The sequence below is a fragment of the Vipera berus genome (assembly GCF_964194415.1).
Source record: "Vipera berus genome assembly, chromosome: 5".
In the NCBI taxonomy this organism is placed as follows: Eukaryota; Metazoa; Chordata; class Lepidosauria; order Squamata; family Viperidae; genus Vipera; species Vipera berus.
Window position 1 is genome coordinate 16,206,313 of NC_138207.1, and position 23,678 is coordinate 16,229,990.

General features: G+C 40.1%; 1 protein-coding gene across 1 annotated transcript in view; it reads right to left on the reverse strand.

Annotated features, from left to right (window-relative positions):
- Positions 1–23,678, reverse strand: part of FNDC3B (fibronectin type III domain containing 3B) — a 314,399-nt gene that overhangs the window by 45,262 nt on the left and 245,459 nt on the right. Inside the window, exons 12-22 of the mRNA XM_081329788.1 lie at positions 21,216–21,340; positions 20,218–20,392; positions 18,369–18,455; positions 17,663–17,801; positions 16,336–16,407; positions 15,039–15,157; positions 13,144–13,249; positions 12,001–12,176; positions 10,931–11,044; positions 6,366–6,515; positions 4,902–5,179 (exon numbers count right to left, since the gene is read on the reverse strand). Coding sequence (XP_081185914.1) covers positions 4,902–5,179; positions 6,366–6,515; positions 10,931–11,044; positions 12,001–12,176; positions 13,144–13,249; positions 15,039–15,157; positions 16,336–16,407; positions 17,663–17,801; positions 18,369–18,455; positions 20,218–20,392; positions 21,216–21,340 — 1,541 coding nt within the window. The remainder of the gene's footprint in view (positions 1–4,901; positions 5,180–6,365; positions 6,516–10,930; positions 11,045–12,000; positions 12,177–13,143; positions 13,250–15,038; positions 15,158–16,335; positions 16,408–17,662; positions 17,802–18,368; positions 18,456–20,217; positions 20,393–21,215; positions 21,341–23,678) is intronic.

A 23,678-nucleotide genomic window follows, 5' to 3' on the forward strand; every position in this document is an offset into this window, starting at 1 on the left:
AGATTCTTCGGTCACTAAATCTAACTCAGAATATGGATTGGGAGGAGACAAAAACACAAAAACAAGAAATGAATCTACAAGACTTACAGTTTACAGAAAGGAATTTCATATTCCTAAAAACCTGCCTTCTACATTTTTACATTGGATAAAAGCTCAGGAAGAGCAACGTTTTCAAAAACTACAGCAAACAACATTTTAAAATTATGGACATGACACTAGTTTTCAAAGTCATTCAGAGTTATTTGAGCGTGCACTTCTATGTAGCCAATAAATGGCAATGGAAACCAGCAGGTGACTTTTACGTGCTACAGTTTTAAATGGATGCATATAAACAGCATCAATTCAAAAGAGATCCTTTGAGAGACGGGATAGTTCTCTTTTAATTTTTTACTAATGGATGCTATGAAAAATTTAGACCAATGCCTCCTCTTTGGAAATTTACATTCTGTGACAATAATCTTTCCAACTGTGGTGGATCTGTTCAAGTTTTCAAGAAGAGTTTTCAGATGGTATCCGTTTTCAATATCTCTCTCACACATGGATGCACACCCTATACTATTGACACTGCCACTAACTCACTGCATAAAGATAGTTGCTTTTCATGAACACACACAGACACAATGTTTACCGGAGGAACCGGTCTAATGGTTTAATTTAATTTTGTCAGTAAAATTTAACACACACACTCTTCAACTTTTAACAATTCATTTAGTGACTGTTCAAAGTTATAATGGCACTGAAAAAAGTGACTTATGACCGTTTTTCACACTTATGACTGTTGCAGCATCCCCATGGTCATGTGATCAAAATTAGGATGCTTGGCAACTGACTCATATTTATGCCTGTTGTGCTGTCCTGGGATCATGTGATCATCTTTTGTAACCTTCTGACAAGCAAAGTCAATGGGAAAGTCAGATTCACTTAACAACCATGCTACTAACTTAACAACTGCAGTGATTCACTTAACAATTGAGGCAAGAAAGGTCGTAAAATGGGGCAAAACTCACTTAACAAATGTTTCACTTGGCAACAGAAATTTTAGGCTCAATTGTGTTTGAAAATCGAGTGTGTGTGTGTGTGTGTGTGTGTGTGTACGTACGTACATACATATACACACACATACATATACTCTTTTGTGTGTTTTTCTGCTCTCAGTCAACAAGAATTGTCAAGCTTTCCTGAAGTACAACATTTAGAAAGATTCAGTCAGGAACACAGAATATACTTGTATGCCTCTCTCTATATTCCTCTTAACCAGAAACTGTCCTATTTTATAGATGTGACAGCAACTGCGATGTAGAGTTGACTTTTCACGCTTATAATTGTATGAGGAAATGACCTTGGGACAAGGAAAAAAAGACATAGGAAGAGTCGTAGACTGGACAACAGTCACGTATAAGCAGTGCTTTTTTTGTAAATGAAAAAGGTGCCGGAACTCACACATGTCATACAACCCGCCTTGCCTACCCTACAAGGTTCCATCCAAAAAAGGTGCCGGAACTCCGTTCTGAGCGTTCTATGAGGGAAAAAAGCCCTGCGTATAAGAAATCACAGAAGGAAAGGGGGTCTGTTTGTGTGCTGGAAGTTTTCCAGAAGAAGCCCCTCCCTAATCTTTCATGACTGTGTTAAAGCAATCTTGCAATAAAGTTAAGTGTTGTTATTATTGATGGTTGTGCTTCTTGCCTGGACTATCTGAAAAGGGTAGTAACACCAGCCCAAAACACATCTGCTCAGCCGAAAGCAGCATGAACAGTTCCTCCAACGCATTGCATAGTAGGAAGTCTGAAAACCAAACCCGCTCTGGTATCGTGTATCACTGATTAATAGCCTAATTAGATACTTTTCTCCTTTTAAAAAACAACAACAAAGCATCACATTCCACGAAGCAGCAGCCAAAGCACTCTGTTTGATGCTCCTTTGTGCTAACAAGGTCATACAGCTCTCCTTAGTCATTATTTGTGCAACATTAATTGAAAATTCTAATGGTTCTTCAGAAAGGGTGCCATAAATACACAGGACCTATCCATTCATATGCTATGCAACGCTCCCTGACAGTGCCACAGGAAAAGGTTGGTTGCACTGAAAAGTCATCAGAACAAATTAAAAGTCAAAGGCAGCTTCATACAAATGTGGCCAAATTTTTGAGAGGAAAAAAAAAAGAACCCTTATTTTTAAACACCAACTGATAAAGACCACTTAAAGGGAAGTTTCATTTCTTTTACACTGGCTGAGTTTTGCCTTTCCTTGCAATGTTTATTTTACAATAATTGTTGTTGTGCTTCTCACGTGTCAGAGAACTGGGGCGACAGAATTCGAATACGCTGCAAAAACAGCAAACACCTATCAAGTTAAATAAAAATACAACAGTGGCATAATTCATACAAGTCACGGCATTTATTTTATTTCTTCCTCCAAGCCTTGAGCATTTATGCTGCACTTCGAGCATATTAGGGCTGATGAAGTCAACAGTTATCTCTGATACCCCTTTAACTTTCCCCCCATCAGATTATCTGATTAGGTCACAAAGGAAAGTTGTCTTCTCTTCTTCCCATTTCAGAACTAACACCAGCTTGTAGCTGCAGATTACATTCATTCTCCTTACAAGATACGTGCAACTGAATTACTTCCCCTAACAAGCAGGAATCAGAAATATAAAACAGTATATTTAAATTGAAACCAGATTTAAAATTTAGTACGGCATAAAATACAGTCCTGAACAAATCTAGATAGCTCCTTTTCCTTGGACTTCTTGACCATTGTTAGCCTCAGCAACTTTCAGATGTGGGGACTTTTAACTCCCCAGCCTGAATTCTCAGGGTTGAATTTCACCCATCTTAAAAGTTCCTGAGTTTGAGAAACACTATCCTAGATAGTCTCTGGAAACTCCAAAGAACAGTACTATTCACTTAAAAGGTAATATTTAGAGATAATGAGATATCGAATGTTAACTAGAAGGCTATGTTTATGTTTAAGATAATTTTATTTGGGCTGCAAAATCTTCAACCATAGGTGGCAGCATAAAAACACTTCAACTCCTTGCTGCTATCTAGTGGTCATGTGGATTTAACAGAAAAATAGGATTGGAAGGGATTTTCTATGATTTTTGTAACCGAAATACAGTATCCTATCTTCTTGTTATTGACATATCCTTCTAGGATCTCAGCAGATCTCTTGAGATTCTCCATAAAATATACAGCAGTACTGGGTTATGCTCTAGTTTTGAAGATCCTGTGATCCCATCTAGAAAACAATGGAATTGGATGAAAGAGAAAAATATTTATACCGCAGTGCACTTAATATTATTACTTCCAAGTTCCCGTGTTCATCTTATTGGGCTTATATTTGATTTGATAAATTTCTTAAAGTTTAATTAACAATACTAATAACAATAACTAACAATAATGCATTCTTTGCTCTCTGCTGCTATTAGCAGAAATTTGAATTGAGACACTATTATGATGTTGTTTGAAATGGAAATGACTTAGGGTTACTTTAGATTTTTAGAATTATATTTGCTAGCTGATCCTTAATCTATATTAATTCCTAAATTAATTTCTCACAAGTCCAAAGAAAAAAAGAATTATAAGTTCAGCTATTTATCTCCACGGGCCCATTAACAGAATTAATATGCACATTTAATAATTACTACCCAGGACCTAAAAATGACTATATTACATTACAGATTATGCCCATCTTTCTAGTTTGGAAACCTTTAATTGCTTCCTATTATTTCCAACATATATTCTAATTAGTTTAATGGTTAGGAATTTAAAGTAAAAAATGAGCATTGTTTGCAGATATCCTCAATCAACTTAAGAGTTCAAAACACCGAGGAAGAAAAGATAATTAAGGAAGGATATCAATGGAAAGCACCAACAGCTTTATTCTGTGGGATGAGATGGTTACTTCTGCTTAGCAGAATTATTATTTTTTCCTGCAGACTAAGCAATTGCAAAGCAAAACGGCATCAGCCATATGCTAGAAGTAACAGAAGTGTGCTATTCCTTAGGGCAGAGATTGAAGCTGTTGAAGCCAGGGGTAAAAAGATTAAAAGCATCTACTGGGAGGCAAACAACAAGTATTGTGATGATGACATCATACAAATGTCACATTTATACCAGATGTGAAAGCAACACCGTGATGATGATCTCACAGTATGTATGAAGTTGAGTGAGATCACAGCAGTTTGTTGCTGGAGGTCTATCTTTGAAATGTGAAAGAATAGGAAAGGAGTGGGTTTTCTCCCTCTGTACCCTTCTCTCTTCCTCATAACTAGTAATGCTAATTATGAGAGCCAGTTTCATTTAGTGGTTAAGGACCAGTCTAGAAACCAGAATATTGTGAGTTCTAGTCCCGCCTTAAGACATGAAAGCTGGTTGGGTAACTTTGGGCCAATCACCAAGAGACTGTGAATTCTGGTCCTGCCTTAGGCATGAAAGCCAGCTGGATGACTTTGGGCCAATCACCAGGAGACTGTGAGTTCTAGTCCCGCCTTAGGCATGAAAGTCAGCTTGGCGGCTTTAGGCCAGTCACTCTCTCTCAGCCCAACCCAGTTCATAGGGTTGTTGTTGTGGGGAAAATAGGAGAAGGAGGCAGTATTGGCTATGTTCACTGCCTTCAGTTACTTATATAAATAATAAATTAGGATTAAAATATATAGAAATGCCATGTTCCAATGCCTGGAACAAATGTTGGTACCCACAAGTTGGAGGGATGGCAAATTTAGCACCACGTACTTTAAAAAAGTATAGTTTCTAAGAAAAGACACAGGGACCCCGAGGACTTCAGAAAGATCTGAAATATGCCTTCCAAACATTTTTTAGTTCTTGATTGTGTTCTATAAAATCCAAGGAAGAAAATTTTGGATTTTTGCAGAAGCAACGCTTTGCAGTAACACTTACCGGAATGTGGTTTCTGGAGGCAGGTCCTCAATTACATAGGTTGTGACTTTACCCACGGACAAAATATTATCTCCCAGTTCAATATTGTAAGATACAATCTCAGACCCATTATTGCACGGTTCCTCCCAGTTCAATACAAGGCATACAACAGGCGTTGGACAGGCATCCAGGTGCTCATCCTCTGACACATAAAGCGTGGTCACAGCCTCAGGTACAGAGGCTGGGGCTCTGCAGGATACCAGGTCACTGTATGATCCCGCTCCTGCCTGGTTTATTGCCTGGAAAATAAATAGGCTGTATTTCATTATTCCACAAACTAGCTACATAGTCAAATGGCAGAACTATAGAGGGACAAAGGTTTAGATCAAGGATCCCTAACTCGGGCTGTGGCATGCCAGCAACCGGGCCACGCAAACAAGCGAAGCCCCATCCGTGGGATGCAGGCAGCATGCAAAACCACGCTTCCTCCAGTCCCTGGTGCCCAAAAGGTTGATGGCCGCTGGTTTAGCTCACATACATCTGTTACTACAGGTAATCTTCAACTTACAACTGAGCCGAACATTTCTGTTGCTAAGAGAGACAATTGTTAAGTGAATTTTGCCCCGTTTTATGACCTTTGTTACCACAGTGGTTAAGTGAATCCCTAACCCCATTGACTCTGCTTCCCTTTCCAGAATCAGTCATACAATAGTCATGTTGAATTTTAAAAGAAAAGTATCTCTAAAATCCCTCCCCAAATTTGGTCTCACTTACAAGTAGTCCTCAACTTATAACCACAACAGAGCCCAAAATTTATGTTGCCAAGTGAGAAATTTGTTAAGTGAGTTTCGCCCCATTTTACAATTTTCCTTGCCACATTTGTTAAGTGAATCCCTGCAGTTGTTAAATTAGTAACACAGTTGTTAAGTGAAACTGGCTTCCCCATTGACTTTGCTTGTCAAAAGGCTGCGAAGGGTAATCATATGATCCCGGGACACTGCAACCATCATAAATACGAAACCATTGTCTGAATGTAAACCATATGATCATGGGGATGGCACAACGGTCCTAAGTGTGAAAAATGGTCATAAGTCACTTTTTTCCAATGCTGATGAAAACGTTGGATGGTCACTAAACGAACTGTTGTAAGTTGAGGACTACCTGTACTTGTGAAGTAGCTTCACCCATTTTGCAGCACCCAGACATGCCCCCAAATGTTAAGGTCACATAGTGCATTCAATCTTCAAATAAATCAGCTTCTTTTCCTACAGTTATGTATGCGGTTGAGAACGTGAGTTTGTTCATCATAACATAATCCTCTTTGATTACTCACTGGAATGAAAGCTTCTTCCCACTATTCCCTAGCTCTGCTTTGTTTCTCCAAAAATGTTACCCTTTACAGTAAGGTGATGAGGAAAGCAGAAACTTACTGTATATCTTCATCTTTTTTTATATCTAATCCTAAGTGCATTTGTCTGGACTTACCTGTAGTCTAGAGAAATAATGTGCTGCAGCTGAAAGTTGGTGGATTTCAAAGGAGTTGGCTGTGCCAGTATACACCAGTTCTAAATTCTCCTTGTCTTCTCCCCACTCCAGTCTGTATTCTGAGATGTCAGCACCAAAGCTCTCAGGACTCTGCAAAATAAACAGATGTTTGGGTCATATTTGAGTCCTAAGAGATGCTTTTCTATCTTTTTCTGCTTTATATGTAAAACTGGGCAATCCGTATCTGAGTCACGTCGGTGATCAAGGCCTCCTCTTTAGTGCAGAGGGTTAACCGTCAAGAGAAAAAAAAAATCTCAAAGAGAAAAACTCAGCAGGAGAAGCAGAACTGCGGTCAATTCATTGAACTGTAATTGAATCTTTAACGTGTCCAGGATTGGTTGAGAGTGGCCTTTGATAAAGATACGTTGTGATTGAAGCCACCAATTTGAGCAAAGCAAAGAAGAAATAGGGGGAGACATGATAGCAGTGTTCCAGTATCTGAGGGGCTGCCACAAAAAAGAGGGGATCAGGTTATTCACCAGAGAACCAGAGGGAAGGACGAGAAACAACGGTTGGAAACTGATCAAAGAGAGAAGCAACCTGGAATTAAGGAGAAACTTCCTGACAGTGAGGACAATCAATCAGTGGAACAGCTTGCCTCCAGAAATCGTGGGCACTCCATCATTGGAGGTTTTTAAGAAGAAACTAGACAATAACCTATCTGAGATGATATAGGTTCTCCTGCTTGAGCAAGGGGCTGGACTAGAAGACCTCCAAGGTCTCTTCCAGTTTCTCTAAATCAGACATGTCAAACACAAGGCCCGGGGGCCAGATTCAGCCCGCGAAGTGGTTTCATGTGGCCCGTGAAGCCATGCTGGAAACAGTGAGGGAACGGCCCCCACTGCCTTGTCCCTGGCCCAGAGACCCTCCTTCTGCCAGAGACCCTCAGATCTGTCCCACTCCTGCCCAGGCCCCCATAGGCACCCTTGATGCGAACGATGTAGAGCTGGCCACGCCCACCCAGTAGGCCATATGCACTCTAGCCACGCCCACCCAGTAGGCCATGCCCACCCAGGCCATACCCACCCGGCCCCCTGAGGGCAACTGCAATGCTGATGTGGCCCTCAATGAAATTCAGTTTGACACCCCTGTTCTATTCTATTCTATTCTATTCTATTCTATTCTATTCTATTCTATTCTATTCTATTCTATTCTATTCTATTCTATTCTATTCTATTCTATTCTATTCTAATGTGATAAAGGGAGATTTAGTGCTTATCTGCTATGTTTCTTAGTGAATGGAACAGTTAGGTATGCATTTAGCAAATCAGGTAGTCCTCTGGCTGTCTAGTGACTGTTTGAAGTTATGATCGAGGCAAAAAGGGTGCTTACAACCCATATTCAGTGAACCTGAGCTTCATTTCAGGCTCAAAGTCCTACAAAACCAGAATGAATAGCTAGGGTTGATTACCCCTGCAGGGGATAAGAGCTCATCTACCCGATTGTCTGATTTTCTTCCAATCTTTCAGCACACTTTTATTTGTGAACTTCTCTGCTTTGATAGCACTGGAAAAAGAGCTCAACAAAATGGAACCTTGGTTTGAGGGCAATTAGAGCAATTAGAAATATTTGGAGAAAACTGTTTAATAAAGCGCCTATTTAACGTAAAATGTCTCAAATGATGGATCAGAAAACAACAAATGGCTCTTTGTGGGCAAAACTTTCTTCTTGAATTCTATAGACAAACACTGAACTTTCAACAGCCCAGGTGATCAGAAAATAGCTACCAAAGGTGGATTATCATTAAAAGACCGATGCCAATCCATTTCAACTTTCCAAAATGGTAGTTTTTTATATATTTCTTCTGAAAATGCAACAATATTAGAATCTCACCAAATCAGCCCTAGATGTGGCTTTCCATCTTCTAAAAAGCTTCCCTGCCATTGGCTGCATGCATTCACAATCACTTAAATATGAGCCAGCAGTGTGCTGCAGCTGCCAAAAAAGCCAACACAGTGCTGGGCTGCATTAGCAGAGGAATAGAATGAAGATCACGTGAAGTATTAATACCACTTTACATTGCCTTGGTAAGGCCACACCTGGAATACTGCATCCAGTTTTGGTCACCATGATATAAAAAAGATGTTGAGATTCTAGAAAGAGTACAGAGAAGAGCAACAAAGATGATCAGGGATGGTTGCTGGAATTGGATATGTCTAGTTTAATGAAGACAAGGACGAGGGGTGACATGATAGCAGTCTTCCAATATCTCAAGGGCTGCCACAAAGAAGAGGGAATCAAGCTATACTCCAAAGCACCTGAAGGCAGGACAAGAAGCAACAGATGGAAACTAAACAAAGAGAGAAGCAACCTAGAACTAAGGAGAAATTTCCTGACAGTTAGAAGAATCAGTGGAACAACTTGCCTCTGGAAGCTGTGAATGCTTCAGTACTGGAAGTTTTTAGGGAGAGACTGGACAGCCATTTGTCTGAAATATTATAGGTTTCCTGCCTGAGCAGGGGGTTGGACTAGATGACCTCCAAGGTCCCTTCAAACATCATCATCATCATCATCATTATATTATTATTATTATTATTATTATTATTATTATTATTATTATTATTATTATTATTATTATTATTATTATTATTATTATTATTATTATTATTAACAGGGAATGCTCCCAAATATCCACCTGCAATTTTCAGCTAAGTTGAAGAGAATGTTAGAACCCAAATGCATTTGGGCAGACTGTACTGCTTTTAAGTAAATGCTGCACTTTAGGCAATGACATTCAAGTACTTAATCTTTATTTACTAAATACCCGGGGGAAAAATGTGGCTGATGTTTCACAGGAATACAAGAAAAACCTTTCTAATTCAAACCCCAAAACCAGGATTCTCTTCTCATAGTAGGCAACTGATATGATATTGGGAACCTCGCAAGCAGGAACCTTCAGATTGGACTACTGCGGTGTGCTTTACTTGGGGCTGCCCTTGAAGAGTATTCAGAAACTTCAACTGGTATAAAATGGGGTCAATTACTGGATGCCAATTACTTGGCCTCTGTGACATCACTGCTCGGTGGTCTACACTGGCTTCTGCTGTGCTTCTGGGAGCAATTCAAAGCAGCAGCTGTCATCTTCATGGTTTAGGATCAAGATACTTATAGGACTGTCACTCCCCAATTGTTTCTAGCCATCTTATCCAATCTGGCAGGAAGGGCAGGCTTTCGGCACTGATGTCTGGGCAGTGTTGGCTGGTGAGGGCTGGAAGGAGAGCCTTTTCTGCTCTGGCACCCACACTTTGCAATATCATTTACCCTGAGGTTATATTAGCCCTACAAGGGACGCGGTGGCTCAGTGGGTTAGGACACTGAGCTTGTCGATCAGAAGGTTGGCAGTTTGGCGGGTTGAATCCCGAGTGCCGCATAGCAGAGTGAGCGCCTGTTACTCGTCCCAGCTTCTGCCAACCTAGCAGTTCGAAAGCACGTAAAAATGCAAGTAGAAAAATAGGGACCACTACGGTGGGAAGGTAACAGCGTTCCGTGCGCCTTTGGCGTCTAGTCATGCCAGCCACATGACCACGGAGACGTCCTCGGACAAAGCGCTGGCTCTTCGGCTTTGAAACGGAGATGAGCACCGGCCCCTAGAGTTGGAAATGACTAGCACGCATGTGAGGGGGAACCTTTACCTTTACCTTTAGATTAGCCCTGGATTCTCCACATCCTTCTTATATTACTAAACTTCCTTCTTATCACTAAACTGGGCTACTAAATCTCTTATTACTAAAACACTTGTTCTTCAAGACTGTCAAAATCAATTTATGACCCTAATTACTCAATGGGCTGGAGATGTGACATTACTTGTGATTCATGAACAATTTGCGTGGAGTCGTAAACTATACATGGATGACCATAATGGAAAAAGGTCATCACTTATTGCAACTTTTGTGTAAAACTCCATACGTGTGTGTGTGTGTCCTTGCCCACTTTTTCTGTCTGCCCTGCTTTTTTTTTTTAAAGGGGGGGTGGGAATTACATCTTTTCTTAATGTGATATTCAAACTATGGGAATTGATCGTTGCAATACGGGTAGTCCTTGACTTACAACCATCCATTTAGGGACCGTTTGAAGTTACAACAGCATTTAAAAAAGTGACTTGACCATTTTTCACACCACTGTTGCAGCATCCCCATGGTCACATGATCAAAATTAATATTTATGAGGGTTGCAGTGTCATGTGATCACCTTTTGTGTCCTTCTGACTGGCAAAGTCAATGAGGAAGCCAGATTCACTTAACAACCGTGTTACGAACTTAACAACTGCAGTGATTCACTTCACAAGGGTGGCAAAATGGGTCCTAAAATGGGGCAAAACTCACTTAATTGTCTTGCTTAGCAGTGGAAATTTTGGGCTCAGTTGTGGTTGTTGAGAACCGTCTGTAAATACAACGGATGGTTTAACGTAGTGATTCCACCAATTCATGCCTTCTCTGTAGGGAGCCCTAATCTCAGTTCATTTAAATTGAGGTTTGATAGAAGTCCAAAAATTCATATTCTCTTACCTCCCAACTCACAAGTACACTTGAATCTGAAAGGAAGGTAAGGCAAGGTGCTTTGCACTGCCCTGGAGGTCCAGCCACAGTGGTGATTTTTGCAGCTTCAGAGTAAGTCCCATACTAAAGGAAAAACAGGAAAACTCATGCACACACTCCATATAGCAGAACAATTTACAGCACAATAATTTGTTCTTCTCCACCTTGATGTTCTTCAGATGGACTATGAATTGTAGTCTATCGATCAAGAAGTTTATAAGAATTTATGTATGATAAAGGGACGTGGTGGCTCAGTGGGTTAGGACGCTGAGCTTGTCGATCAGAAGGTCGGCAGTCTGCCAGGTCGAATCCCGAGTGCCGCGTAACAGAGTGAGCGCCTGTTACTCGTCCCAGCTTCTGCCAACCTAGCAGTTCGAAAGCACGTAAAAAATGCAAGTAGAAAAATAGGGACCACTACGGTGGGAAGATAACAGCGTTCCGTGCGCCTTTCGCGTCTAGTCATGCCGGCCACATGACCACGGAGATGTCCTCGGACAAGTGCTGGCTCTTCGGTTTTGAAACAGAGATGAGCACCGGCCCCTAGAGTCAGAAACAACTAGCACACATGTGCGGGGGAACCTTTACCTTTTATGTTTGATAAATATGTATTTATTTGATTCTTGAGTAGGGAAAAAGCCCATTGTAGACACCACCCAAAAATTCATATAGAGTAATGAATGTGGTCTATTTCCAAGCACTTTCCTAATAAACAATATTGCATTTCTACAATTCCAGACGCACAACTCTCCCCTCTTCTATTTCAACATTTCATCACTGGGCTAGTTTTCCATTACAACGGAAGATGTTCCACTCCCTCCACCGTGGATATTCCTCAAACTGAGAAGTTCCTGGAGAATTCGTTCCTTCACTGATAGGGTGATTGCCAGCATTTATGATGGCCCCATGGCAGGCAAATCAACACTGGCTGCCTATTATGTAAGATTGGGGAAGGCAAACTCTTTAAAGAAACAGATTCACAAGGACCGTCTTCAAATATTGGGTTGCTTTTATATGCAATATTTTGGAGTAAGCTTCCTTACCCCTCCATTGTTCAAAGCCCTCACTCTGAACTGATACGTTGTTCCAGGCAGGAGATTGCTGACGGTACATTCAAGATCTGGACCATGATAGACCTCTGAAACCACCTCTTCAGGCCCAGTCATTTCTACGCTGTATGCTGAGATATGACCGCTACTTTCTGATACAGAGGGAGCATCTGGAAAGAAATGTTGAGACAATTAATATAATGGTAATGAAGCTGCTACTATTACTTAGCTAAAATTACATTCTCTTAACTTTCCATTTTCTAAATTGTGGGTGTGCCAATATTGGAGGTTCTTTGAGAAGAGATTGGATAGCCATTTGACTGAAATGGTGTACGGTTTCCTGCTTGAGCAGGGGGTTGGACTAGAAGACCTCGAAGGTCCCTTCCAACACTGTTATTCTGTTATCTTTGGCACCCACAAAATTACTATCAGTCAATCACAAAAGATAGTTTTACTCAAAACGGGCTTACATCCTGTGACTTTCATATATAAATTTTGAAGAATGATTTATTTATTCAGCGTATGGCATATCATACATGAACTAGCAATACATATTAATATTTAACACCTAGATTAGTAAAACACAATAAAATATAAATAAATGTTTAAAAGATCTATGTTCAAAGACCAATGTCTAGGCCAGACATGTCAAACTCAAGGTCCACAGGTTGCATCCAGATCTGGCCCACAGGTCCTCCTGGAGACAGTGAGGGACTGGCCCCCGCTGCCCAGTCCTGTCCCTCTCTGCTAGAGACCCCCAGATGCCCCCCACAGCTCCATCCAGCCCCCCAGAGATGCTCCCCGACACGAGTGATGTTGAATCAGCCATGCCCACCCAGCCACACCCAACCATTTGGTCGTGCCCATCCAGCCATCTCCCCGCTCCTGAGGGCTATCACAATGCTGATTCGGCTCCCAACGAAATCAAGTTTGACACCCCTGATCTAGGCCATCTATCCACTGAAGCACAGCATAGTTTATATGAAAAAAAAATGGACCCTCGACTGGTATGTGCCCTCAGCTTACAGCTGGTCACAATGTGATCTACAGTTTGACACGGGAACCCGCAGTCACCGTGAGGGGAGGATACTAAGCCCCATTGAAGAAGGGAATGATTTTCAAATCCTAATAACTTACCCCACTGCAATTGTATTTCTTTATGCTTTGGTTTCCCAAGCACTCTGGGTGGTTGACACTGGTCTGGAGCAATGCTTAGCGTACGAACAAGTAAACTTTCAGAACACTAGAAAAAGACAAAAAAACATGTAAGATATAGAGCTATCTAGCTCTAGTCCAAATTCACTTATTTTAAATTCACAACAGCTATGGTCTATTTTACTTCAGCTATAAGACACCAATTTTCTGGGTTCCCCTAAATCATGAAAGAGCCACAGAAGACGACACCATTCACTATGCTAAAATGTGGTTGGATAACTTGTAGTTCGGTCTGTTATGTGAATACAGCCTCTATGCATTTGCCTTCCACGTGGAAGAAACAGAGTTGGCATTTGACACTTCAGAAAGAATGGAAAAATGAAAATGCACATCAGAAATAAAATATGCTTCAGGAAATTCACAGTACTTCAGGAAACTAAAGTGGCTAAATGTCTATGGAGATCCTCAGTCATCCAGGTCATAGCTATCCCTAAGGTGCTTTTTCACAAGGCAACTGGACTTTCTTGTTTTTCTTTGAAGATGTTTCGCTTCTCATCCAAGAAGATTCAGAGAGCTGAAGAAGCTTCTTGGATGAGAAGCGAAACATCTTCAAAAAAACCAAGAAAGTCCAGTTGCCTTGTGAAAAAGCACCTTTGGCTAAAGTGGCTAACTGTTCACCCAACTTCACTAGCAAATGAGTTCCATGTTTTTAAGACATATGGTTTGATATAGGTCAGAAGTTAAGACAGTACAAACTCAGTCCGAAATCTGTGTTAGTGAACTTTAAGGGATGAATTATAGCACAGTGTTGTGAAAATATAACAATGGTTTAAGAGGAACCTTCTGTTATTAATAGCAAACTACTACTAGGTTAACCTTTCTCTCTTTATATAACCTTAATCATGGCTGGAACTGCCATTGCTAAGCAACACTGTCCTTTATGATAGTGTTGCTTAGCAATGGAAATTCCAATCTCAATTACTGTCATTAAGCGAAGACTACTTGTAACATAACACAGCCTAGAAGAGCAGCTGAAAATATACACATCACAATAGCCCACAAACCCACAGTCGCATTCTGCCAGGAATTACCCAGAACCAAAGACAAGATACAGAAGGATGAAAGAAACAAGGTCATCCACAAAATCAACTGTAACCATTGCAACCAATTCTATGTGGGACAAACATCACGTCAATTAAAAACCAGGATCCACAAACACCAGCTGGCAGTCAAACACCACGATCGTTAATCTCTACCTACAACGACACCAAACAGCATCAGTTCGATTGGAGCAACACAACAATCATCGGCCATGCTACCACCCGCCATGCTCGTGAGTTCATTGAGAAGGCTGGCACTCCACAAGCAATGCCATCAACAGACACATTGACCGACAACCAGCCTACGAACCCCCCAGACTCCAGATCAACTGCACAGCCAACTGCACAACCAACAGCACTGACCCTCAACCAACCCACCCCCCCCTCCCACCAGCAGTTCTCCTCCCAAAATCTCTGACCTGATGTAACCTCCCTATCACAAGACCCATCACAGACCCTCACTCAACACACCCACACCTGAAGCCCTTATCAACAGAAGAACACTGACACTCCCCTAAACGTCCCTGAAGATGTTACCCTAGCCTGGAAACAAACCATTCAGAAACCAACCTACAAGCTCATACACATCACAGTCAGCATAACCATTTGAAGTGTGACAATAGGCACACTACATTCAAAACTTTATAGAAAACGATTAGAGGTTAATGACTCAGAACACCTACTTAGCAAAAAAATAAAATACCAGATCAGCTCTACAAAAGTTGGCAGAATGGACAGAAAGAAAACAGTAACCTTTGCTGTTCATCTATTTCTTACCTGACTGTGTCCACCAGTGCTAATACAGCATGCCCGGAGCTTGTACAAAGTGCCTGGCTTCAAGTATGCACACGTATATTCGGTAGCAGGTCCTCTATATGCAACTTCCCATTGATTTGCTGTAAGGTTAATTGGATTTGCTCAGGCAAATGATAAACAACTGTTAAGATACCATCTAGATTTCATTCATTTTTTTAAATAAAGATTTTATTAGTTTTTCTCTTACAGACATACATTATTTTTTCAACCAGCGTGCTGTCTGGATTCAAAAGCGCTAATACATAATCAATTCCTAATCCTTAGTTCTTTCCTCTAGCCATTTGTAGAATGGCTCCCAGATTTGGTAGTATTCTGTTTCTTCCTTTATCTTTCAATCTCATAGTTAATCTGTCCGTCTCTGCGCATTCCAATATTTTTTAAAATTATTTCTTCCTCTGGTGGTACTCCTTCATTTTTCTAGCATTGTGCGAAATTATTCTTACTGCTGTTATGACGTGTAGAAACAAATATAAACTTTGTTTACTAATCTTCATCTAGGTTTCATTCAAGCCCCTGATTTTGCAGTGATTTATGTACGGCAATAGCTCCTTTATGGGAAGAAATGGCCTATGACCTTTTCAATCAGGTCTTTCCCATTCAGTCAGGCCCTTTCATTAGTTGAAAGCTGGATTAGAGAGGTAGGGTTTTGCTTAATTGCTGAATTTGCATTTGCTAAAAAAAAAGGCACCATTCTGCTTTTGGCGAGACCAACATTTCAATGAATTATGAAAGTTGACCAAGAAACCCCCATCTTAATCTAAATAAAAATGAATCCTATTTTGAAAACAATTCAACATTGCTAACGATAGTTTTCATTTTGCAAAGCAAAGTTAAGTGCACATTTAAATAAATACATCTGTTTGCAATTGTATTTTGCAATTAAACAAACAAACAAACTTAGATTTACCTGGAAACTTATCAGTCCTATATAATTTTAATAGGCAAGTATAATTAAATATTACAGCTCAGAAAGTAATATTAACTTTTAAAAATTTGGTTACCATATCTGGACTACAGATTTCAATTTTTTCCCCATTTTGATTTATTTACCATTTTTGTTTAATGATAAATTAATCAAACCCTTGAGGATAGTGAAGAATCACTACAATCAAATAAATTCAACTGACAAATTTCCAGTTACTTGATACAAAGGTTTTGAGAGCAGTGATATTTTTCTTACCTGGCTCCATGCAGTTATATTTTCTTATGAACTTCATGCATAATTAAAGATAACAGACTATTTATGAATCAAATTTACCTTCACAGCTTCCTTCTGAAACTTCTAACAGATAATTTAGGATTTCTGAACCACCGTTGTCCTGAGGAGGCTCTGTCAAACGAACAAACAAAAAAAGATTGGAGAGGAAAAGAAATAATAAGCAACTTATAAACATGGGAAAAAAATTCTTTCCAGTGGTGATTAGATACAGAATCTATTTTTTAATCAGTTGGCAGAAGATTACCTCCAGTATGGTTGTTAGTCTATGTCAGGGGTAGGCAACCTCGGCTCTTTTATGACTCATGGACTTCAACTCCCAGAATTCCTGAGTCAGCATAGCTGACTCAGGAATTCTGGGAGTTGAAGTCCATGAGTCATAAAAGAGCCAAGGTTGCCTACCCTTGGTCTATGTCCTTGTTTGATGAGAGTTAGAACTGCTAAAAGTTTGTAAGTATAGAAGTTCCAACTCCATAGCTTTTTTAGCAGACCAAGAAATTATGTAACAGGCCTTTCCTCTTTCCCTCAATTCTCTGAACTTATTTCCCTCTCATTTGCCAAATGAAATCCACAAGTAGATGACAGGTTTTTTTAAAAAAAAAACATGAATACATCTGCATATGCTTAAATGAAGCCTTTCTTGCTGGCGCAGATAACAAAACAATTTCCTTTTAAATGTTCTTTGTCACTTGTTTATATTGTCATGACTTGTTATATTTCGTTTCTGGAGCAACACTCATTTGTTATGTCGTTCTACAATTGCATATAGTACATTCATAATTTTGGTTTAGTGATTAAGGCACCTGACTAGAAAACAGGAGACTGTGAGTTCTAGTCCCGCTTTAGGTATGAAAGCCAGCTGGGTGACTTTGGGCAATCATCAGTAGACTATGAGTTCTAGTCTTGCCTTAGGCATGCAAGCTGGCTGGGTGGCTTTGGGCCAATAAGCAGGAGATTGTGAGTTTTAGTTCTGCCTTAGGCATGAAAGCCAGCTGGGTGACTTTGGGTCAGTAACTCTCTTTCAACCCCAATTCAAGTAGCAGGGTTATTGTTATGGGGAAAACAGGAGAAGGAAGGAGTATTAGATATTATTTCCGCCTTGAGTTATTTATAACAATAATAGACAGAATGAAAAAAAATAACTAAATAAATAAGGCAGCATTTGAACAACATAAGCAAACCATTTTCCTTTCAGCATCAGTTCAGTGAATCAATACTCGATGTCAATTCTCTGCAGGCATACACTATACGTGTGGCTGGCAAGAGTGCAATATATTACAATAAAACAGCACCAGTCACCTCTACAGCAATGTCATGCATGTTAAATCAGTTCTTCTTGTGCTTTTAAGATACAGAGATGTATTCTTACCCCATTTCACACTGAAGCCATGAGATGTTACAGGCCCTTTAACAATGGGCCTGGAGGGAGGTCCTGGTCTGTCTGGGCTTGTGGTACAGACCATGACATCACTAGGACTACTTTTCCCTTCTACATTGGAGACAACCAGCTGGAATAAAAAAAAAGATCTTTTGTGAGTCTGTCTACATGTTGTGTGGCACAGTATATTTATCTGCCAAAGTGCTCTGTAAAAGTTTACCCAATTACATTTCAGTCATCTTACCAAAATAAATAGTCACTGTAACTAGATTTTTCATTCTGAATCCACAATCACCTCTTATGTCTTGTTCCTATGTTTATTTGATTGTGGATACATCAGGATGTATTTCACAGTAATTGGAGAATTTTTTGCAAGTACAAATTCAGCAGTTCCGAGAAAAAAAAAATCAGGCTGCCCCCTTGTGGCACCTTATTAAAATTGCATATAAAATTGAACATTGAAAACATGTGGCGTGAGAGTGTTGCTTAAAAGTAAACAAGATATATAGATTTCTGCATGCACTTTCTTGAGAGATAAAACAATGCTGTTGTAACTTGGAACATTTACTAATCGAATGGTTGCAACCTGAGGACTACCTATAACCTCTTTCCAATAATAAACATGCACGATATGGCAGTGTAAACTCTTGTGCTGAACAGGACAATGAAAATAAAAATGAAAGAGAAAGAAATTTACCCTGAATTTGTATTGTGTGCTTCTCTTAAGATTCTTCACAGTACAGGTTCGGTCTTCTCCAGTGTACCTTGGATGAAATGCATTATCCTACAGGGCAAATGAGGTTACCAGTTAAAGAGTAACAGCAAGCGACAATAAATTCAGGAATATCACCCATAGTGTTATGCAGCAAGCAATATACTACTCCAAGTGGGGCATGAAATATTTGTCCTTCTATTGTGAAATTTGCCATTATTTGCAAATTAATTCTCTGCCTTTGAATTTTGCTATGTTCTGGATTAGTTGTCTTTGGCCTCAGAACCTAATCTACCTTCTTTAATTATGAGCTGAGAAGGAACTTTGGTTATTTGTTGCCAAATCATAGTACGGTAACCTACTATAGTTTTTTTTTAATGAAATCTTAAACAATTGAAATTTTAAGATTGAGAACCATAAATGAAAGCTCGACATTTCCCAAACACCACCCTTACCTGAAATTTCTAGGCTGGTTTTACTCTAAATCACTACCATTCCAAAAAGAAAAAAAGAAAAAAAAAGAAAAAAGAAAAAAAGAATTTAAATCCCCATTGCATTCCTAGTGTAATAATAGTTTCAAGGGCCCTTCCATGTTTTTACTTTGATAAAGTGGCTCCCCCTTGTGTCAAAAAGAAAAACCGCAACACACTTAGTACTGTGTTACTCATGTTCTTCTTTTAGTAACATCCTATCTGTCCATCAGGTACGTGCTGGTAAAATCCAGGAGCTTTGCCAAAGCAATAAAGTAAAGGGAGAACATTTCTAGGAGGGACCAACATAATAGCTATGCAATATTCTTTCTTTAAGTATCAACAGTTTGAGTTGTTGTGCTAGCATGTATGGAAATCAGATTGAAGTATGGCACTGCTCCCCAGCGCAGGATAAAATGTTGGGGCAAAACGCCAACAATATATGTAAAACCAAGTTTCTGGATGGGTGTAGCAATTTCCCTTTGAGTGCAACTGGAAAAGTTGCCAAGAACAAATGTCTCCTAGGAGCCGCCTTAGGATAGGACAGATCAGGAACTTTTTATACACTTCGTCAGATATTTAAAAGGCCTTTCAGATACTTAAGAAGTTCTATGACTCATTTACCACAATAAGCTGTTAGGATAGGATTGCAGTCCAGGGGAAAAATCAGGAGGACCCCTTAAATCTCTCACAGGAAATTGAGGAGATGACATTACATTCCCTTGGGGTGCATTAGGTTTACAGAAGCACATTGCGCAAACTCTACAGAAACAAAATGCATCGGCTGCCCACACAAGAAAATAAAATCTCTATTGGTACCCTGCAAGGTCCAGTAGAAACTAAGGACAGTTGAGAATGTTTAGAATTGGCTATTGGCTCAGCTTCATTTATGGATTTAGAGCAGAGATGGGGAAGTATGGCCCCTTTATGACTTGTGGACTTCAACTCCCAGAATTCCACGCTGGCTCAGGAATTCTCAGAGTTGAAGTCCATAGGTCATACAAGGGGCATAATTCCCCACTCCTGATTTAGAGCATGGAACAGAATTATTATGGCCACCCTGTAGTGCTAGCTTTCTATGAAGGCAAAGCAAAATGTGGGGCATTATAAAAATGAGGGGTGACTGGTGCTGTCTGAACTTGTTCTCTTGCAGATGTTTCAGTGAGAACAGTTAATCAGTGGAATAGCTTGCCTCCACAAGTTGTGGGTGCTCCATCACTGGAGATTTTAAAGAAGAGAGTGGATAACCATCTGTCTGAAATGGTATAGGGTTTCTTGCATGAGCAGGGGGTTGGACTTGAAGACCTCAAAGGTCCCTTCCAACTCTGTTATTCTGTTCTGTTATTTTAGATTTCAAAACTTACATTATCTTCCTCCTGAATCTCCAAGGTGTACGTAATCACTTCTTCTGATGTGCAACCTTCTGCTTTATTCCATTGCAGTGTGATCCACGTTACCCCAGCACGGACCAGTCTTGGTGCTGAAGGGATCTGAGGGATGTTTCCTGAAGTGTAGCATACAACTTCTTGGCTAAAGTCACTGTGGAGTGTGTGTGTGGGGGGGGGAGAGATGGGGAAGAGAGAAAGGATGGTCTTTAGTAAAAGTCTGGAATTACACCATGTGGAAGTGCAGTGGGTCTATTATTTTAATTGCCCTTTCTTTGTTTGCCAGACACGTGTTATGTGCATGCTAAATTCCATTCTCTCTCTGAAAAAAAGAACTTGCTTGTGTTTCATAACAGAAGCTTCTCCATCTTTAAGCAGAGATTACACTACTGATTCTCAGCTATACTTATCAGATTAGAGACAATATGGACAAGTTCAGAAATCCTTCAATTCAGCAAGGGGTGGTATTACTTTGTAGTATTTGATTTCTATCTGAGATCCAAAAGATAGACATTTCCCCGTTCCTTGATCATTAGTGATTTCTATATGTTCTAAATTATATTAGATACAGTGCAAGAGATGGATATTTTTGACAGCCTTTCTGTCTGGCATGATTTTTTAATCAAGATTCTGCTTTCCACTATTTAAATACTTCCTGGAAGTTGGACTGGGTTGTGCTTCTCTTTATAATCCTTGTTTATGCCTATTTGATGCTGTTTCATACTAGGCTTCGATGTGTATCCATTTGCATTTCTGCTTTAAGCAAGCTAGTCCAAACTCTCTCTGAAATGAAAAATCTCTAACCCTGAAACAATACTGAATGGCATCTGGTTTGGCCTCTGTGAGAAACAGGATGCTGGAATAAAAAGGATCTTTTGTGCTCTCCAGCAAAGCTTTTCTTTCTTAACTGAGTTTGGCCTTTAGAAACAGCATGACTGATGGCTGAAGCATGTTATCAATCAGGCACCAGGACTTACCTTATGCCTATATCGTTCTGAGCTGCTAATCGGAATGTGTAACCCACAGCAGGACAAAGCTTTGTCGCCTTGTAATGTTTTTGGTTTCCAAAGTAACATTCTCTGAAAACATTACTCCTTTTTCCCTGAAAGACAAAGGTGTGAGTTCTATGAGCTTGCGCTTTTAATTTCTTCCCCCTCCCCTCAAAGCAAAGAGCATTTTCTTCTGACTGGACATAAACAGTTCATCATTTACTCATCTTCACAGTAAGATGCACTCTTCCTGGACATTTCCACTCAGCTATTAATCTCGCCTTTCTATCCTTTGCAACACTTTTTAACCACAAGAATATCTTCACAACGATTCGCCAGCGGCGAGGCAGGTGAACACGATGGAAAACAGAAGCGATAACCAGATGCCCAATGGGGTCATGAAAAAAATTATCCGAAGAGAAGAGAACCAATCACTGAGAGGGGTGTTTGGCTAAATAATTGCTCCAATAGTTTCTAAAGAACGAGGGAAGGAAGATTGGCAAGGGGCGCAGGCATCTTGGCTTCATCAGGAAGGTGTCAGGCTCAAAAAACAAAGAAAGACACGTTGAGGTCCTTCAAGCAACTTCCTTTATGGTTCCTCATCTATAGACAGAAATCTTGGCCAAACTAAAACAGAATACTTCTACCATTTAGCATCTACTGAGAACTACTAGGAAGGAGCCAGCTTAACTCTCTTAAAAAGGTAAAGGTTCCCCCGCACATGCGTGCTAGTCGTTTCCAACTCTAGGGGCCGAAGAGCCAGCGCTTGTCTGAGGATGTCTCCGTGGTCATGTGGCCGGCATGACTAGATGCCAAAGGAACACGGAACACTGTTACCTTCCCACCGGAGTGCTCCCTATTTTTCTACTTGCATTTTTACGTGCTTTTGAACTGCTAGGTTGGCAGACGCTGGGATGAGTAACAGGCGCTCACTCTGTTACGCGGCACTCGGGATTCGACCCGGCAAACTGCCGACCTTCTGATCGACAAGCTCAGCGTCCTAACCCACTGAGCCACCACACCCCTTTCACTGAGCCACCTTAACTCTCTTACTCTCACACAAACTATGTAAACCTTGCTGTTTTTTGATCCTCTGGAATACATTCCCTTCCTCCATCGGAGAAGGTGAAAAAATTCCCAGGAACCAAGAACAACGAAGCATAAAGCCCACAAATGGGAAACTGCAACTCAAGAGGAAATGCAGCAAAACATACTTTGCTTTGAAGTATGATCAGATCCAATCAGAAGCTAATTGATTCGGCTTTGTGCCAAATTTTGACCTAAAGGGGCTTTTGAGTGACACATATCCTTCTAAGTCTAATATTGCAAAAAGCATTATGTCAGACACCATGTTAGCTACCATTAGAATTACAGTGGTGCAGATTTCATTCCACAGGCACCAATTCATTGGATGTTATCCCAATTGATGACCATGGATTTGGGAACTAGGGTCACCGAAGGATAAGAACTTAGATTCAAGGAAACTGGAGATGTTTTGGTATTCCTTCACTCCATTTTTCCATTCCCTTTCAGTACTTTTGCAACTGGTCCTTCCAAGAAACATTAAGAAATATTTGTGGGCAGATTTTATTCACTTAATGGTTTTCTCCCAGATTGCAACATTTTCTGCAACCACCAAAGAATAGGGTTTGAAAGGAAATGCTATTCCTCCAATAAATCTGACCTCTTGCAATGGACAGTTAGGACTATTGTCAAGTTTAAGTGACTCAGAACTTGCTCCAACAACAGGCTAGTATTTTATATGCAAAAGCGTCTATAGAAACATTCTAAATAACGTTTGGATGCTGCTGCTCAGATTATTCAGATTCTAAGATGATCCTTCACATAGGCTCAGAAATTTGCTATCAGATTTGACATTTTCATGTCCCCAAGCTAAATTCTGATTGGAGCCTTTTCAATTGTTTCACAAGGTATCATATTTCATATCCCACCTGCCAATGACACCAGAGGTTGGCTGACATTTCTAATTAATGTAGGCATTAATTGCTTGGAAACTTTTGTATTCTCAAGAAAACTGTAGTTTTGAGCAAGAACCACAAGCAAATGACCCATCTGACTTACTGATTTCTTAGAATCCTAAGCTATGTCTCATTTTCCCCCCTCCAATTTCGTTGTCCGATATAAACAAAGGGCTGCCCCCTCTTTTCTACAGAGGAGAAGAAACACCAATGCTAATTTACAAAGGTCAGGCAAATCCTCTCTCCTACGTTCCTAAATTTCACAATACGTATTATTGTCTTAAGGTCAGCTGCCCTGGGACAAGCCCACTCGCTCTATGAAAATATATCAGTTGTACTTTGACACTGCTGGAGAAAAACAGAGCAATTCTCCAGAGTTTATACAAACCAAAGCATCTGTTGATGAAACAGAGTACTGTACTAATTCACTTCTCTCTCATGTTTATCCTCATGTTGCCTGGATATATTTCCT